At 42.4% G+C, this 19,614-nt stretch overlaps 1 protein-coding gene across 1 annotated transcript in view; it reads left to right on the plus strand.

Annotated features, from left to right (window-relative positions):
- LOC110988809 (short transient receptor potential channel 4-like) overlaps nt 1-18,842 on the plus strand; it is a 59,328-nt gene extending 40,486 nt beyond the window's left edge. Inside the window, exons 11-14 of the mRNA XM_022252674.2 lie at nt 3,281-3,454; nt 4,237-4,266; nt 10,499-10,623; nt 15,655-18,842. Coding sequence (XP_022108366.1) covers nt 3,281-3,454; nt 4,237-4,266; nt 10,499-10,623; nt 15,655-15,892 — 567 coding nt within the window. The 3' untranslated portion in view covers nt 15,893-18,842. The remainder of the gene's footprint in view (nt 1-3,280; nt 3,455-4,236; nt 4,267-10,498; nt 10,624-15,654) is intronic.
- The last annotated feature ends 772 nt before the right edge of the window (nt 18,843-19,614 follow it).

The following is a 19,614-nucleotide window of genomic DNA, read 5'->3' on the forward strand; positions in this document are numbered from 1 at the left end:
GGCTGGTAAAATCATAAATCAGGCGGTGTACATGTATTGTCAAGAGAATTTGAGGAATGGCACCGGGGAAAGTCTTCGCCACGGTTCATTAAGATAGCCTGTTACTGACTGAAAATGAATATGTGATCATCTGATCGCCGCTCGATGAAAATCCCCTATCTCAAAGCTACGGCTGCGTCCAATTGTCTTGGCTGCGGCTTCAAATAATGTATGCTTATATGTGGGAAATGCATGTAGCCACTGGCTGACAGCTTCCATAGGTGCACATAACACATACAGACTTAGCCATGTACTTCGATCGCCTGAGAGGTTCAAGTCGTACGTGCGTTTACGAGGTCAACGCTGGGCTGACACTGCGTTGCATTTCACGGGACGACGCAGTCTCCTGCCCTAGTAGCTTTACGAACATTGCTGTATTCAAATCACGGTCGTTCTACTAATGAGCGTCGCTAACTTGTTCCGGGTACTCAGCAGAAAACGGACAAACTATCAGCGTCAAAATGGGTCAATTTGTAGGTGATTTGTTGGTGATTTTCATTCCCTTTACCCTTCGTTCTATGGCTCTGCTGTTTTCTCTTTTTCCCCTTTTCTCGAGGGAACAAACGTCCCCTTGCCACCTGCGATGTCCTTGGTTTTTGTTCTACTATTCCCCAGCTCTTTAACTTCTTACTGTGTGTGCTGTTGAGTGCAGAGGCAAAGAAATCAGTGGAGAGCAATCTTTTGTTTATGATTCTATCCTCCCAGCTTAGCTTTAGCAGCTGAGAAGACATGTTAGGAGGAAAGCGTCTGAATTGCTCGGTTTCCAATAATCGTCACCGTTTTCACGAAGAGGCGAATTTCTCACCAGGGGAAAAACAGAAATGTGAAAAAATCATGATTTTCGGCCGAAGTGTCTCTCCGTGAAAACGGTGGCGTAATGTCAACTCTGCAATGCACGCGGCGAAGATGAGGAACAATATTGTACAAAGTGGATGATCATTCCTGCCAGACACGTGTACAGCATGAAATTTATACAACAAGGCATACCCGCAAGAGATAGAGACAACCAAATGGAAAAGGCGGGTATTGCGTTTTCCGATCAGTCGGATGTCTGAACTGATCGAACTTGTGCATTCATTCAATCATTCAAATCTTGTTTGTGTCAGTACGTTCCCGGAATAGTAAGAGAGATCAGAAGATATGTGCCGACACACGTGCGATTTTGTTTACCATTATAATTCGACAATACGTAGATTTATACTAAATATCTTTGTCACCATGCACCTGACTGTCTGAACAATGGAACACCAACTTCTTCGTCCTTAGTTACACGTACCTAGATCCTGGTGGTGCACCTTGCCCTGTCATGCAGAACAAAGGCAAATTAGAATTGAAAGCAAGGTGAAGACAGCTGGGGAAGGAAAAAAAGCTGGTATTGCGTTTATTAGTGCTTCAAGTAGAGGTACAAATGATCGTAAAATCCGATGCATTCAAATCGCACGCGTGTCAACACGTGCGTGTGAACCTGAAGAGGGATTTACAGATGCCGACTGCGTGGCCATGGAGTTGTGACTCCTGGTGGGTTCGAATACAGCCACCGGTTGGTTACATGTTGTGTCTTCGAGCAAGCGACCTAACCCCAACCCCGCCTGCCCGTGTTTATCCACAAGTGTAAATAGGCGCCGGCACCAGCAAGCTAGCAAAACTGCCATTGCCACCCGTTTTTGAAACAAAACAGAAGAAAGATAAACAAAACTGGCGATTCACAGTAGTGCGCCTCCAAGAGTTTGCATTGCGTTGGCCTATCATAATGCGCGAAATCTATCGCTCCTTTCCATATCGCTGAATTTGTCTTGTTTGATGACGAAAAGCACAGTAGTGTCGGGCATGAAGGCCCGAGAAATGTTATCCACGAGGCTCATGTTTTTCGAATTGGAATTGAGGGTGCATCCGAATGTCTTACAGAGCTAGGTCCAGGTCTTGGCTCCATTGGAAATGTGTGGAGACGCGTAGACAGTAGACCTAGCCGTAGCTCTGGAAGCCCGTTTCGGAGATGGCCTGACCTGTGTGGATTGCTGTCATTGAAACACGGCGCACAATCTCCACAGAGCGCCCAAAAAACTGAACGAGAGCTTTGCACGCGACGAATGGTACCACACCAATCACATTAAGGCGCCTTTCCATATGCGCGTCAATACTTGTACCAAGTGTTGCGCATATCCGTCCAAATACGGTAGCTCGCGGACAGATTTTGATGGTGTGTTTGTTAGTAATGCGGATTTTGTTGTCCGTGAAAGTGAAACAAGTGAACGCATCGTGTACGTAACGGACCCAAAAACGTACACGGACAGGCGCGTTTATCAGGGACACACTAGCTGAGTTCGGCCGGCTTGTTCTCGTAAGTTCACGAACAGCTCGATTTGTTGTTCGTGGGTCGAACGCAAGGAACAAATAACCGGTTATCGCTGGTAGTTAGTGACATGCAACATGGCGGCGTACATGTAGGCTACGTTATTCGAGAGTTAATGTTTGGATGGGCTGAATTCTTTGCTATATATAAACTGGAACATTCATTTCTGTGTTACGGAAAATAATTAATGTTAATTTTGCAAAACTTCCCAATGTCTATAGCTTTGGAAGCCATTTCTCTACTTTTTGCAGCTGTATAAAAATCAAAATCTCGAGTTATTCCGTGCGTTCCTGTAAAACCCTGACGAGGGGGTGGTGTGTAATCCTGTTCCGAGAACAGTGCTCTTCAGTCGTGCTCCCGCCATTTGAGCGCGAGAACAAGAAAGCCGTGTCAAGAAAAGGCCGCCCGACCTCGACCACTGATTCTAACAAATGCGCAATCTGTAATAGCTTGTAACTGCTGGAGTGTACCATTCGCAACAAGGGCCACTAGTACATTGTACAGGGAAAAACTGGTTCGCGTCTTCATTCTTTCCCTACTATTCAGTGTAAAAGTAATCAAAATGATCGTCATTTTGAATTTAGCAGTGTGAGTTCAGCACCTGTGATTTTTCACATTTTTTTCGTCTACTGCCTTTATAATGGACAAATTAAATGGTACCGAGAGTTCCACAACTTACGTATGCAAATGTTAACGGGTTACCGGTAGCTAAACATCATTCCATCAAGCCAGCCTTCTGTTGGTAGATACGAGGACGAATTTCTTGTTTAGTGAGCCATTTTTTTGTCCACGTGTCCTTCTTCTATCTCCCTTTATAGTTTGACCTACAGCTCAAGGCATTGTTCAATCACCAACCATTCAGCTCTGGTCTTTCTCTGCTGACTTTTGCAGGAAAACTCGGACACAGAGTGGAAGTTTGCCCGCGCCAAGATGTGGGTTCATTTCCTCCACGTGGGCGGGACGGTGCCGCCCCCCTTCAATGTCATCCCGACCCGCATCGCCATCACCGAGCTCTTGTCTCGTTGCTACCGCCGCTGCTGCGTGCCCCGGCGGAACCAGAACGGGGTAGGTCGCTCTGGGGTGCCGCGGTGAGCCGAACAAGTACACCGCAAGTTGCACGCCATTGAAGCTCTAGGACTAGAATAAACCATCCTTGTTGGAACTCAAAAGGAATCCTTACCATCTTCACACAAGCAAATGTTCATATTCTAAGCGTAGGCACACTGAACTATTGACCAATAATCAGATGAGAAAGTTCTCTTAATGCATGTTAAAAGTTTTATTTTTCTGCATCAGTTTGTGATCCGACCATGTTTTCAGTTTTGACACAAAATGCGACCAAACCAACTAAGCGGTTATTTAAATGCTAACAGTCGTGACTGGACCGTACTACATGAGTCTTGAGGCCATGTTTTTGATGAAAAGGAAAAAATATGGGTGAGAAAGGTTGAAGAGGGTTTGCATACACCGCACAAGATTCTACCAAAGGCCTCTTACTCAACAGTTGCTTTGGCGACTTGTGACTCGTATTGTTAGGTCAGATCATAATTTTACTTTCAGGAGTGGAATTTTACTGGCTGGTATGCTGCTCATAAAATATTCAACATTTCGTCAATGAAACATTGTATAGTGATATCACTTATCCAACCTTCGTATGAATATAGTTAATGTCGGTTGTACAAATTGATTAAGGCAACAGACTTCTATGTAAGACAGTGTACACGTGACGCTTTTCATTGATACAAAGCATTATCGGTATTTAAAGTGTATCGGTGAGACTACTTTCCTTCAAAATTTCATTCCGGCATCATTTCCTTAATAACATTTCGGTTTGGTTGTCGTTTCAGAAAAACAAAATGGCAGAACACACGTACAAGGTAAGCACGCCTTCGGCTTTGTTTTCCTTCAGTCAGAATATAAGCGAAATATGTTCGTACACAGGCCACACGCAGATCAGCCCCTACGAACAATCCTCTTGAATGTTGACATTGTTGGTCTACATGTCTCTCAGTAGACATTCACATCACTGCCAACGACAGTCGTGTACTTACACGGTTTTGCATCGCTGCGCGTGTGGGTTTCCCTGTGACTAACAGCTGCGCCAGTCTATAGAGACCAGGGTTCCACCTCGTATGCAAATTGATCACTTTTTTGGTTGTAACATGATGTGTACGGCTTTAATTAATTTGAGACCCAAATGTAAAAGCAAGAGAAGCAGATTGGCCAAAGCCCGACGTAGTTTCCGACAGGAAAAAGGCACTTCAAAATGACCGATATGTCTTGCTTACCTCCTCTTCCATGTGATATAATTTGACTTTAGGGGGACGGAGCCAGCTTGTAATTTTCTGGGCTGATTAATTCGATACGAGATATCACGAGAGATACCTTGTCAGATGGCCGTGCGACAGCAGCTTGTTAAAGAGGGTTGTTAAAAATATTTTCCCCGTCGGGTACGCTGGGTTATGAAAACGATAAATCTCCTCGGCGTTTGAGAGTGGCAGTGTATTGTAATACGTCCTTTTCCATCGCCTTGAAATGGATTTCGGCCTTTAACTATAATATATTGAGCGTGTCAAGATCGTGAGTAGAAACAGTCCCATAAATTCTGACTCGTGTACATGAAGGACGCTTGCGCTACTACAGTTATATTATACACAGTTTTGCCGACTATGAAAAAGCAAACATCTAACATAATATTATCTAGCCCGTATATTTTAGGTTACCGTTGAGCGTTTTATACATTTATGAAGAACTTGAAGAATCTTTGTTAAGATACAACTGCTAAAACAAACCCACAATTTAATTGGAAAATGTAAGCGCATGTGCTTTCATGTCCCCAGTGGACTGGTTGTCTAAACGCATGTGATGCATGCGTCATAGGATGCGGAGCATGCGTAAACATTATTGTACAAAGTAAACAACCAGTCAAGAGTTGAGACCGCTGGAGTGATTATTTTTCTTAGCAGTTGGTTTGCTGGAAGAAAGATACGAAATATTCGATTTCTGGCTTTCGCTCAGAATCGACGCTTTGTCGTCGAGAACGCCCTTGCCTGGAGATACAGGACAAATCAAGAATCGACTATAAACCTACCTCTCAGTCCTTGAGAACTTCGTGACCAATTGCTGCTAAGTTTAACATCTTAATGATTACGTTGACCGATCTTATACGTTTCGAGGATTCCTTTGATAAAACGTAATGCCCTCTAGTCAGGGTACCAAACCGACATATATCGCCAATAAGGATGCACTAACAAAACATGGAGAGAAAATAAAATGGACGCCATGGATCACTAATCTCCATCAATAATATTTTTCTTAATGGATGGAACAAATTGCTCCCGAATAGCCCCAGTTTATTATCCTGATAGCTGCCTGCTTGGCTGGCCATCCATATCGCGTTCGTACGTGGGAGTGTTTCCTCATGAAAATAAGGTCCACTAGACATCTGTGGGATCAGCTAGCAGGTCGTCAAGCGGAGAACCCTCGAGGATGGCCGATATGGAGAGTGCACCCCAGTGAATACCTTCTCATAGACACCAGTGGTAAATCTCCCACACTTCAAACTTCCTTTTGAAATACCACTCTCACAGGTGTTCAGGCTGCGCAGAAAAACCATGATCGACATGTCGTCTTTCACTTTCCTTTCAATTTTTGGTGGGTTGACCGATGCCCTTTTGAAGAAATTCTCACCCAATGTAGAGCCCCCCCCACCAAAAAAAAAGGATTATTCCCTAACTGGAAAAGTTGTCTTTTTTAAAAACCCTAATGCAAAATGGGTAAATAGTACCAATTTTGTGTCGGATGGCATCCCAATTGCTCAGAATTGGAAACCCTAATTCCAGTGCCATATTTTTCAATTCCCTAATTCGGTAGCCCTCGGAGCTCTACTAATTATAGCATATGTTGCATGTTTCACTTTACTTCATGGGCTCGTCGGAAAAAAAACTTGGTGAAACTTGAAGCTCCCCGACAATTTTTGCTTTGAAATCGTCTCTCATCGGGTTTCATTGCTCAGTAACAGCGTCGCACCTGCTTTGAATAGCTTATGTTATGAAGGCCCGCATCGCAAAATTGACATTATAGGTAGAATCGGACTGTTAAGTGCTATGAAGCATGCACCAAACAGAATGCTGGTCTAATTTTGAAGAACTCCATTAATTCAACACACAAGCGTCCAACATTTTCTCAGCTGTGGTCCCGTCTTATATACTTCTTGGCCTACAGGTGTGATAGAGTATTGTATGAACTGTGAAAAATATCCATGCGACTAAATCCGTGGATATCAATTTATTCTTAGCTTTTCTTTTCTTTCGTGTATTTGTGCAAGGTTGTTTCACCGGTGTATAGCCTTCATGTACATGTGCTATGTTGCACGTTGATGGCATATAAACCTTAGTCTTACCTTTTTGAGCTCGTAGATATAAAATACTTGCAGAGAATCAATTTATCATCAAATGAGTTTGGAAAACAAGTATTCTTCGAAATTCTTTAATGTAGTTATCAGCATGCAGTTGCTGATCTCATTTTGCAGGATATCATTTTGAATTTTTTCTCAACGGAACAAAGTGACGGAGGACGACACCGCATACGCAAATATTTGTATAGTCTCCGGTGTGTCAGCGTTCGCTATGTTTCCTGGTGGGTACAGTCTAATCGCTATCACAGGCGTCAGTTGTAAACACTCATGGATATTAAAATTAAATAATTAAAGGAAATGTATAGTGTCTTGGCGTTGGCAGGGAGGTGACGCGTGCAGATGAAGCTGTTGGGGAAGGATCTGCTGTCTTGTTTAGTTAGCGTCTGTGTTGTGAAATGCGTACCAGGTGCTGGCACGGCAGCTGCGGACAAGGGCCCTGATCGCGCCAGTATACGTGCTATTTGCAAAGAACAGCTACTCAAAACAGCGAGTTTTTGTTAAAGCGTTGGTTGCAAAGCGTGGTTTGTTGAGCGGTTTTTGTAATATCATAAGACCAAGGGTTTCGAATAGACTATAATTGCCACAAGATATATCCCGATCACGGAATTTGCAGACGATGTCATCACAAACAAACCGGATTTATCTTGACTAGGCTTGCATAGTTTAAATGTGGGAGATATATCCAGCATCTCCTAGATTGATTTGACCGAAAGAAGAGCTTTTTGCCAGTAGATTGCTATCCACTGTATGCGAAAACAGGAGTTCAAATGCCGGTGTTTCTTTTCGGCAAAGCAAAATATACCAAGGTAACGAACATGCACATTAATTTTTTTTTTTTACAGTGAAATGGTTACAGTAGTTTGTAACCCTAAAAAAAGCCGGGATCCTATGGACCTTCTCACAGATGTGGGTGGATTCCGCTTTCGCTTGAGACACCTATACACTGCACAGACTGTGGTGTTAGGTCAATACCTGTGGTATCATCAGAGTTTTACACTTAGTCTAGTGTAGTCTTCTGATAACACCCCCGGTGTAAACTTAACACTACAGTTTTTTGCAGTGTACATGTAAAGACAATCATAATACAAATATAACTAAGAAGTTTTCCATTTTATCTGACCCATGGTTTTGTTGCTGTAAATGCACTACGTTGGATTTTCACAACATTGTTGACAAAACGATTGGCACAGCACTACTAACTGATTTCTGAAGGCACTGCAGCAATACAGTGGAGAAAATGTCGATGTGACGGAACCCGCCCCTGGCTCTAGACTGGCGTAAAAACGTTCCCATAAACAGTATTTGTACCGCTCTTTGAGTATTTGTAAATACCTAAGACAATTAAGCCATATTCCTGTGCATATTGGTCGAGTCGCACCTCGCGGAAGTATACGCCATAAGATGGCGAAAGGGGCGTGTGGTAAAAGTGAAATAAAATCGATGAACAAAATGGTAGGAAATGTTTATCCTTTTAACTTGATTGACTGTCTGACTCATGAGGTATTAATGTTTGGGAATAAAATACGTGCTCGGTCAGTCTTGAACGTTAGTTAGACTGACCAAGCAAATATTTAATCTCTCTTGAAAAAAATCCAAACGTAAAAGGTATTGATCTCTTTTAATACAAAGTTCAGTCTACCTTTGTCATGGTGGTGACGAGGAAGTCAGTCTTCCAAGAATTGTTCAAGGAGCGCGCCAGTGGTTCATCTAGCGTGCTCGCTGCCCGTGCCTCGCCTGCGAACCTGCGAATGTGTCGCGTGATGTGACAGAGCGTGTCGCTGGCCCACCGTCGGAAGCGTCCGGTTCAGCACGTTCCGGTGTCACGCGTCAATTACAAATGCTACCAACGGAATAGGAAAATTGAGGAAAGGTGTTCACTCGTCGAGTCAGGCGCCACGAAATTCCCTGAGCTTGTCCGCCCATGGATTAAATTCTTCTACGAAATGTAGCATTTTAACCAAACAGTGGTATAAGGAAGGGGCACCAAACCTTAGAAAGGAATGTGGTAGGACGTAGTCATTTCAGCGGGTCTCGTTGAGGATTATGTTTCGACTGTTGCCTGGGTTTGGGTTCACGCCATGCAAAGGCACTAAAACTGAACACTTCCCAGGTTCGGTCGTCTTGCATTACTATTAAAAACTGAATAATTTGTATTTGTTCAACCCTTGGCATGATCCAGCCGACAAAGAAACAAAATGTGTAAAGAGGAATTAAAAGAACGCATTCACTTCGTCTTTATCTTTACATCATCGACAACTGTTGATTTAAAGACTGCTTTCACATGCAGATTGATTCAGACCTCGGCTAATAACATTTTCCCTTACTCGAGCTAAAGTTATTTTTCAGGCATTTTGGCGGGAAAACCTTCTTGACTCCTCCCAAGTCCTGAAATTTGCAATTTTGCGGGAAACAGTTCACTTTTCTGTGATTTGCATGCCTCCTTATAGAGTGCTGCCACATTTAAAAGGAATCCTCAATAATGAAGTTAGTTGGATCAATTCCCAGAGACGTCCGTAAGCCTACAACGAGCAGTGAATGAAAGCCCATTTTTTGACCACAGGTCGCAGAGCTACAGTGCAAAATAATGTTGGAAGAACAAATTTGAACTGAATACTTTCTTCTTAAATACTGCACGAAGTGTTCAAGACGAAGCCTTACGAAAGTGTATCCCATTCAGTTAGTGCAGGTACGTTGCACGTCCATACTGTTGAAAACACAGCGTCGTATCAAGCTTTACAAGTAACTCGTTCAGCGCTATTATTATGCCATTATTTGTTTGAAGTATTTTGCTGCTCATTTGGGAACATGTGGCGTATCATGTAAGAGATTGGTGCCAGAATTTCCAGTGTTGTTTTTGGTTATCTGTATTAAATGCGACACGCCTCAGCGACGCAAACAGCAGCGCATATCCAGGTAAATGAATTTCCCCGGGGTGCCCCGCTGAGGGTGACAGAACTTATTACCATGTGACGCCAATGTTCGTCACGTGACGTGATTTCCGTGGCAACTGGCGCGAAGGAGACATGAGGTGGGCTAACGGTGCGCCACGTTGGCCATTCCGTGACTTCAGCGTCTACTGCAGCAATTTGATAGATTAAAATGTGATGCCTCATGCATAAAGCTGCAAGAGACAGAAGACGGGGGAGGTTCCGATAAATCCTCATGACCGAGTGAACATTCCAAATCGACCAAGCTTACCCAGTACTGTAATATTCGTTTCGAATTTGCCTTCTGAGGAAAAGAGGCTCTTTGCTCCTCGGAGACCCCTTCAAAAAAGGAATAATCGGAGAGCGTAGAAGTCAATACTCACCGACTGAATCAGTGTGGTTTTACAATATAAACTTCTGGAAAGAAGACTAAAACGTATTTGTTGTATATTTTATACGCACAGACAAAAGTATTAATTTGTTTAAATAGCATTCCGAAGTTCCAATTGGTGCCCAGCCCCCCCCCATCGGTTGATTGGTTGATTTGTTCCAAACAGGTGTTTTGCTGGCTGGCGACGCTCCGGCAAGCCCGTTTGGGTTTTCGGTCCTATTGCACATCACTTTTGGCATCCATCTTGAAATTCTTGCATATGTAGGACCTTCTAAACGCAGAGGAAAAACTAAGTTCTAAAAGCCAGACCTTAAATATTTCTAAAAGACTGTATGTTAGAAATGGTCGCACTTTCTTTTCTTTGCCATGATCAGAAAATAGCGCGACTGCTGGCGGAGCGATACATTTTGGATCATTCGTCCTCCAGCGGTGGTGATGCGGAAAACGCCGTGTCCAGGGCGGACGTCATGGCAATCCGGAACGATGTGGCTGTCTTCAGGTAAGAGATGCAGTTTGATTTTCAAGCACGAGGTGAAAAGAAAATTGCACTCTGCAATTCTTTCGAACAAGCCTTTTCAACTTGAGCAAGTGCAAATATTTGCATAGTACTCAGGAAATTAGCTTGATAAGGCTCGAAATAAAACAAAACCAAAGAAGCAGCAGGCCTAAATGTCCAACCTGACTCTTTTCCAGTAGTTGTACATTGTTTATTCTATAGCTCTAGTGAATGCAGCTTGTCAGACTAAAGCCGAATGGTCGACCATTGGAAAAGAAAATTGAAAAAAAAAAAGACTGAGCACAGTTACTGTGTGCAGTAGTGTGTGAAATTCTGGTTGTAAAATTTTTTCTCTCGGGCCATTTTTGTATTATACAATGTATTATGGGTTTATTGAGGCTTATCAAGGTTATGGGAGAGGTAACGGTGTAGGCCGCAGTTGCTGGGCCACTTCTGGTATACATTTTGTCAATTTTACTGAATATTATGCGCCGGTATAAACGTCCATTGGTCATGGATATAGCTTGTAGCCTCACACGTATTTACAACGGGATTCCCTCCACACAAACACTTCAGAGCTTCGTGGAAGATGAACCAAGTGCCTGGCGGGTGCCGACCCGGCTCTCGAGTCGTCGCTGACCGAGTCAAGTCAGAATCTATGAATACTAAATAGCCCGCTGATTCGCAGAGCAAAGCCAACAAGTCCACCCCGAACGGATCGGAAACATCGGCCGGATTTTCTCAAAGCCACTCGCATTTTGCTGGTTGATTTTGACATCGGTGATGCGGGTTTCCAATCCGACGGGATTGGCCACATTGCGTCTTTTATCGCTTGTGTTTTTGTCGATTAGAAAAAAACTGGTTTGCTCAAACCGCCATCGTTTTCATGCATGTCAAATGAAGATTTTGAAGGTTGTCCAGTGTTTCGAGATTTTCTAGTTAAATTATGGCTTGGCCAAATAGGGCCTAAGTCGTATTCAAAAATCCTGTTTTTTTCTTTCGTCCCCGCCTACTGATTGTTTTTCTTTTCTTTCAATTTTTTGTAAACTTACATTTATCTATTGATGAGCTTTGACAGTCCCGTTGATTGCTTCTTTTTGGACGACTCGGTGTTTCCATTCATGGGGTATGGTATTATGCATCTGGGTCAGTACCACATTAGCCTACCGCGACCGACTCGAGCCCAGCGCTGTCCATTTTGGAGAGGGGTATCTCACAAATACCGAGTGTATTTATGCTCGCCGGTAGAGAGTCAGATTGGTGTAGTGGCTCTTTCCTCGCGTTCCACCTCTGTGACCCAGGTTCGAATCCCACCTAGGCCAGCGTGTGGATTGGGTTTTCTTTCCCTGCCTGGTTCAGTGCAAGGTTTCCCTGGAATATTTATGAGGGGTTTTCCTCCCAACTCTAAAACTGAAAATTTCGTCTTTGTCTTCTTAAGCATGACTTCATTCTGTAATCGGCGCTAAATGCGCTGTTTGATGAGCAAATATAAACAAGAAATACCTCAAAGAGGAAAAATGCAGGTCTAGACCTATACCCTTAGAATGGCTGAAGTAAATTTTGCTGGACCTGGGCACAGTCTGACAAAGTTTTCTTCATTCTGTTCTTGAAATTTCAATTACCTGGCTTAATATTAATTCTTGCACAACGGCACGGCCAGGCAACAGACAGCCTAACTCACTGAACGTACTAAAAGGCATGCGCCTTTTGTTTTCCCAGAAATACACAAAGCTCGCGTAAACTTGTCATCAATTCAAAACTAACCGAACCGAAGCGGTTGCAGTGTTACCTGTCATGCTCATTACATTCTAATGCCTCAAATATGTCCGGAAGTGGGCCTCCTTATTTGTTAAAAAATGATTCACAGCTTTCCGCTATTTTTGATTTCGCCGGGATACGTACGTATTGTGGATAATGACCTTACCTTAAAGCTGGAACGCGTGCGCTCCCCACAAAAGCCCCCAAAGCGACGACAAACCGAATGGGGTCGTTGGCTTTTTGTATAAATGAACGTCACGAATCCGCTTTTGTAACTTACTCCTTGATGACTAGTTTGTGTTTAGATTCACGTACATGTCTATATTTTGTCACCATGATCTGGTTAGGTTAAGTTGTGCCACGGTACTCCCTCTTTTCAATTATTGTTGCGTGGCCTGGTCTAACTGCTCTAAAAGCCTGAGTGACGAACTTATTATTTTACCTAATCGGCTTGCTACACTCATGCTCATCCACAGACGCCCACTGCTGAGCTGCGCAATACCTTGCCTTGGAGAAGTTTTTCCGACAGGTGGCATTGTATACGAATGTGTGAAGTATTTAAATGCGTCCATAATATATGCTCATTCACTGACACTCACTGCTGAGCTGCGCAATACTTTGTCTTGGAAAAGTCTTCCTGACAGGTGGCATTGTATGCGAATGTATCAAGTGTTTAAATGCGTCCATAACATAAACCCAGTATACCTTTGTGAAGAATGTCTCCCAACTAGTAATCGCTCAACTACAAATGGCTCCCTGCGTGTTTCAATTGCTCCAAAGACAAATGCTGCCAAGCCTACTTTCCAGTATGTTGCTTTCTACAGGGTGGAATCATTTGACTAGTTCGCAGAGACAGGTGCCATCTCATCCGGTTTTTAAACGCCTTATTTAGTTGGTTTGAAGTATTTTAGAGTGTAGTTGTGTGCATTTTACGGTTTCATTTAATTTCCAGTAAATTTAACTATTTCAACTAGCTTAAGTTCATTATATTTTTATTTATATCTTTGATTCTTAGTATGCTTTTTGCCTTTCTTTTTTTAACCTTTAAAAAAGAAATTGAGAACTATCCTCTTGGTTTTTGTAGTCGTTTTCTTTCTTTCCTTTTAAACTTTTAACTTTGATTTATGTGTCTCTCTGTTAATCAGGGTGGGTATTTATTTTTACATTTTTATTTTTACGTTTAAATTAATTTTGATTTTATTTATTTTTTAATTGTGGCCTTTAATTGTTTTAAATTTAAAAACCAGGGATTTCCAGGATAGTTGTTCTACAACTGAGGAAACTACCCTGCTTAAAGAAAAATGTAAATAAAATATACTCGTGTTTTCTGTCAACTTCTAAAACGCATCCTGCATGGTTTTGAGGTGCGACATGCACCCATTCGTCTGGAAAACAAAGTTTGCAAAAGAGTTGTCATATAAAGGAGCGTTTCCAGTGGGGTGGGGCTGTAGGGAAGCGTATTTGAGCGACAATTTGACATTATTTATTTTTCATATATTTGCAACATCTGATACACCCCCGAGCTCCATTTAGAGGAGCCGACGAGCAACAATGTCGCCCTCGTTTGGCCTGCTCCCCCAAAGCGCCCAAACCATCCATATTCCAAAAGTCGCTTTGTCCTCGTCTGGAACTTTTTGTTTTCGTGAGCGCGGAGTAATTGAACGGGAATGCGAATGAGTTTGATATAAAAGGGGGCACGAGTCGCTCATTGCATTGCAGCGAGTCGCTCCATATGCAGCAAGGTATGAGACGGAGAGAACCTCCCTGCTTTGTGTTGGCCATTGTCTCGCTGGAATCTGGGGAATTCCTTTCAGACATCTTTGGGGGGGGATGTGTTAAGTAACAATAGTCTGGAATGTGTATAGGGATTGGACATGTTGGGGAGAGTACCCTCGGTCTCATTTCTTGCTGGGTGTAACTCACTCGACATGTAGGCCTACGAGATTGGTACCTTCTTCACAGATTTAAAGTCGCTTCGGCTTCACTAATACAATAATGTGTTCCTTTTTATCGAGAGGTTCATCGTTTCTTCACTTCTTCACCAGATGTTCGTCGTACCACACTTCAAACGTTATGTCTTCTTGGTGTGATTTCGCCATCGTAAATAATACTTATGTAAGGAATAATTCTACAATCGCTTCTTTTAGGTCTGAACTTCAAATAGCTGTTTGGTACCACTTCCGGGTAGCAGGTAATCCTTGCCTTCGCTGTTGCCATTTTGTTTTCTGTAGGAGAGACCAGCAATGAACCCTTGAACACGTGCAGTTTATTTGCATCAAAAAATAAGTGCAGATACAAGCGTATTCTTGATGGTATTATCATCGGTGAATGTGACTCACGTCTTATTACTCGACCTTTGGTAGAATTAAATAGTCTAGAAACTGGGCTGGAAATCCTGCGGCCAGTCACGTTTAACCAACTCTGGCCTTCGGATGTCAGAGATTCATCCATATATTTTTTTCTGAAGACGCGCAGGTTAACGACAGCTACAGGTATCACACAACGTAGCCTATGTGTAACCGAAATGTGACTTTTTATACACACCATACAAAAGAATCAATTACTCGGTTTTTAGAATTTATCGTCCGTAACTGTCTCACGGGTTATTCAATGTACGGGTAGTAAAGTACATGTACAAACGAGTTAGGTTTGTATTCCAGAAGCAGACAGAATAGGCCCCGTGTGTCACGTTTGGATGTCATTTGTGGCCGTGCAGCATGTGTGTTCACTTTTTATAGAAATGACTGTATCCGTAGACTCTTTACGAAGTGTGCTTTCACTTTGGAAATGTTTGCCCTTTGACGTTGTACACAAACACACACTGCATGGCTACACGGTATTCAAGGCATGTTCCACCTTGTTTGACATGTAGGCCTACATCTCCCTTGAATAAATGTCAGTCGCCCGTGTCAAACCACCTCATCCGCACAAACATGACTAATTGAGGGAATCATGTCTGCTCTCGTGGTAGTGTATTAATTTGAATGTAATTACAGAAACCTAGGGAGAAAACTTCACATTCTGCATTTACCGATCGGAGGGAGAGGGTGTTTTAAATGCTCAGCATGCGTTGGCTAGTCTTCAAAAGCATGAAGTATACTGGACTTTTGACTCGTAAAAAAAGTTGTGCTGTACAGGGCCGCAGTCGCGGTTTCAACTTTGCTCGCAATAGGGCTTATAGACACAAGAACAAAGTGTAGACTAATGCCAATCCCACTTCTGACACCACTCCCGTCGTTCTCCTCAATCATGCTTGATCCCATTCGATCTCTTCAGATATGAGACCTTCAAGTCCCTGAACGCGGCCGACCAGTCCTTCGAGAACCTGCAAGACGTTTTGGGCAACATCAAGGTACAGCTGCAGAAGGTGGACGACATTGGGGCCAAGACGGAGCAGCTGGACACCAGCGTCAAGGACCTGAAAGAGCGGAACCGAGTCATCCGGAACACGGTGGACGGGATGGCTGCGTCTTTGCTCCGGTCACGGGCCGGCCGCACCCTGGTCGGTCACTGAAACCCCACACGACCTTCCGTTGTTGATTTGGTGTGGTCATAGCTCATTACATCTTGTTTTAATTGCAACAGTGGCGCAGCTATAATGACAATCTACTTCAACTCAAGTTGAACCAAAAATGTAGGTTTGTTGAGGCGGAAAACTCAATCGCCATCCCGGTTCGACAGAGATTCATGGCTGCGCCAATACTTGTGGTCTAAACCAGGTTGCATTGTATTACAGAGTATACGAGGCAAGATTGTTGCGCCTTGTCTCTTGTGTGTACTTCCCTTTTGAAGGTGCACTGGAATATAATGTCTGCCACAGCTCTGTGCACCATGTATGGCCCACTGGTAACCAGACGATATGACGGCTTTTTGTAAACTAAGTAAGAAATATTATGAGGAACACCAAAATTTGCCTGAAATGACCCTTTCGAGTTTGCTTATCATTTTTTTCCCCAATATGTACATGTGACATGTTAACGTTAGTGGATGCCTCCTGCTTTTGAGTCACAGCGTAAGGAACCTACGGTGATGTCTGTGTAAGATTAATATGCTGTTCAGTTTCAGGACGGTGAGCAAGTCTCTTTTCGTGCAGATATCCAGGCAGCACCGAAAACGTGTTTTATACAGAGACGAATAATTTATCTCCGTGACTTTAATGTTTATACATAGTTCAGCTTTCACAAAAGTACATGTATATGCTGTTTTTGTATTGAGGATAAGTTAATTACATTCATTCATCTTTTAAGACAGTTTTGTCTGAGATGTGTACAATTTGAGGTGTTTAATTATTGATGAAAATAATTTGACTTTAAATAATCTGAACGCTCACTGAGTCAGTGTTAAAAACTGTGTTTTGTTGCGGTCGTATACGAAATTCCTAGTAACGTATGGCGCATTATGGAGATAATTCAGGGCGACTGAATTAACGATCTTGATTAAATAAATCCCTATCATCGAATTGGTTGGTTGATCGCGTGCATTGAATAATTCACTCCAGAGTCCCAGCGAATGTTTTATCCAATGGTGAATGGAAGTTTCATTGTTTTATTTGATCTAAACAACACATGAACACGTCGTGATTCAAGGATTTATTCAGACGGGAATTTACTCAAGATTGATTCACTTCACGAGGGAGTTTATTCCAGATGTTTCCAGGCTTTGAATGAATTAAATGAGAAAACTTTCACATTCATGCAGTGGAGCGAACTATTTCAAATTAATGAGATGACTGATTGGAAATTCTGCGTTACTCTGGTTTACCTCGTTAAACGGGCCATTCTGTCTCCTACATGGACAATTGCACCCATCAACGTAACTGAATGCGTACCGTCTTCTCCATTGTCTATGGATAACAAATACTATGTTAGCTTCGTATCTGCTAAGTATGTTATTTTGCTAATTCTGGTTTCACATATCGTCAAACTAATATAATGCAATAAAAGGAGAACGGGGAGGTTTGACTCAGTAATTGTAATATCTTCACTGTAAAAACTCTGGTGTTAAAATCAACACTTTTTGGTGTTATCAGTTGACCACATTAAAGGGTGTTACTTTAACACCGATGGTGTTATTTTGCACACTATAAGTGTTACAGTGCGATGGAGGGTGTTATAAGTAACCCCAATAACACCAAAAATTTAACACCAAAAATTTAACACCATTGAAAAGTGTAGTGTGGTCCTCTGATAACACCGGAGGTGTTAAACGTAACATACATCGCAAAGCTTCAAGAATTGTGATGTCACAGTCGTGCCTTGATAGAGAATTTGTGATGAATGCATCACATGCCTTTCATTGTAGCCTACAGTCGTGGGTTGTGGAAGTATACAGGTGCAACACTCATTTGTGTGCGTATCGAGGTAAATGGTCAAAATGGCACCACTGGGGTAAACGAGGTCACGGTTTATATTTGTCAGAGGTTGATGCAGCATCAGTTTAACTAATGAAAGATTTGAAGTCGCATTTTTTGTACACTTTCAAATTCACTGTCAACTTCAACTTTACAAGTCGAGCCGTTTGTGTCTTAATGGATTTCGCACCTTGAAAATAAGCAGAAAACGCGACTCATTCTGCGTAGCATGGCACCCGCGCCACTCATATTGTTTCAATCGACACCAATTTCTTATGTGATTCATGTGTACCAGTCTTATTCACCTGAGACATTGCTTGAGTCACTTATTAACACTCGATTGATACGTATAATGAGACAAATGATCGGGTAGATCAGATGACAAGTCAAGATCAAAATGTCTGCCCGAAGTGTTTTAATGAGAGACACTAATATGTGCCCATTTTACAATCGCAAAAAGACATCACTGTTGATATTTAAACATCCCTTAAAATTTTAATCATCAGCTTTTTAATTGCCACAGAAATGTCTCTTCTTCCAAGTAGCCGAAGCTCATGTGAATTTTTTGTCAAAATATGTAACTCCCAAATGCGGTTGCGAAAACCAAGGTTTCGCCAGTTTTCTTACAACTTTTTCTGACTTTGCATCAAGCAGTATAGTCCGTTGGTAATTATTTCTCGATATAAACTTATGTGAATTCCCATTCTAACTGTTCAGCACATAGAATCCAACAAACACTCGAAGTGTTTTGAAGGTGTTACTATATTGCCACAGCCTTTGTAAGTTTAAAAGCATAGCATGGACTGTAAATGTTTTGAAGTACATGGAATCCCATTGTATAGTTTGTGCGCATTATATCATTTCCTTGTCACGAATGTATAATAGTGTTCTTTGCACCTTACTAATCGTAAGACAAATTTATTTTTGATACTAAGTGTTTCTGGTTGAGTCATAGCTGAAGCCAATTGGTAACGGGAACCTGATTAAAGTGTTATTGTTCTGCCTAGGGGAAAACTGTGGTTTTTACCAATATTAACGTCATTTTGCATTGTGTAAACGTGGTCAAACTTGTTTTGTGACAGCGCAATAATAAAAGGCATTGTGTAAGACAAAATCCTCCTGTGGCAAATATTGTCAGCTCATTGGATGCCATTTTGGTTGTTTCACACGAATCCTGTAAAAATAGAGAAAACAGAAGCTGGATGAAGATGATTCCATTCCTTTGTTTGTATCTTTGGGGCTGTTTGCTCTGCGACACGGAAAGGGAGACTGTACGGGCAAGCTATGGCTGCCTACATTGGTTCACTGCCCAAATTGTATTCAGCCATTTATCCCTTTTTGAACAATTTGCTGTCTGACAGCCATTTATCCCTTTTTGAACAATTCGCTGTCATTCTGTAATCATGTTAAATGCTAAGCATGAATTAGAGTTTTGATGGATATACTTAGTAGTGAACATTGCCATGTTCATAGAGTCCGCCGTCGGTTTTCGTGTTGAAGCTGGTGCTACGGTATACCACGGGGCGTATGTACAGCAGTGCGCGCGTTAGACTTGGTGAACCTGCTTTCAGAGCGGCTCCTGAACGCCGGCATCAGAAGTCGCAATGTACATGCGGGGCGCGTATGCAAAGGTAGTACATGTACTTTATAATTGCTGTACCGCCCACGTCAAAAGATCATAGGATCGTACGTGGCCTATATGTCATTTTGCTCACGGCTTTCTGATGGAACGCAGGATGCTCGAGGATTCGTGATCTTTTCCCAGATTAAAGGCTTCTGACGTTGGATTTCGGGAGAAACGGTGAGTACAAACATCCTTCCTCCATGGTACAAAGGTGCTGAGTTTTAAAAATCAATTTTACATGTGTTGATTCTCATGAACATGC

The sequence above is a fragment of the Acanthaster planci genome, linkage group LG10 (assembly GCF_054643075.1).
Source record: "Acanthaster planci isolate LZ-2023a linkage group LG10, COTS_SCS, whole genome shotgun sequence".
Lineage (NCBI taxonomy): Eukaryota > Metazoa > Echinodermata > Asteroidea > Valvatida > Acanthasteridae > Acanthaster > Acanthaster planci.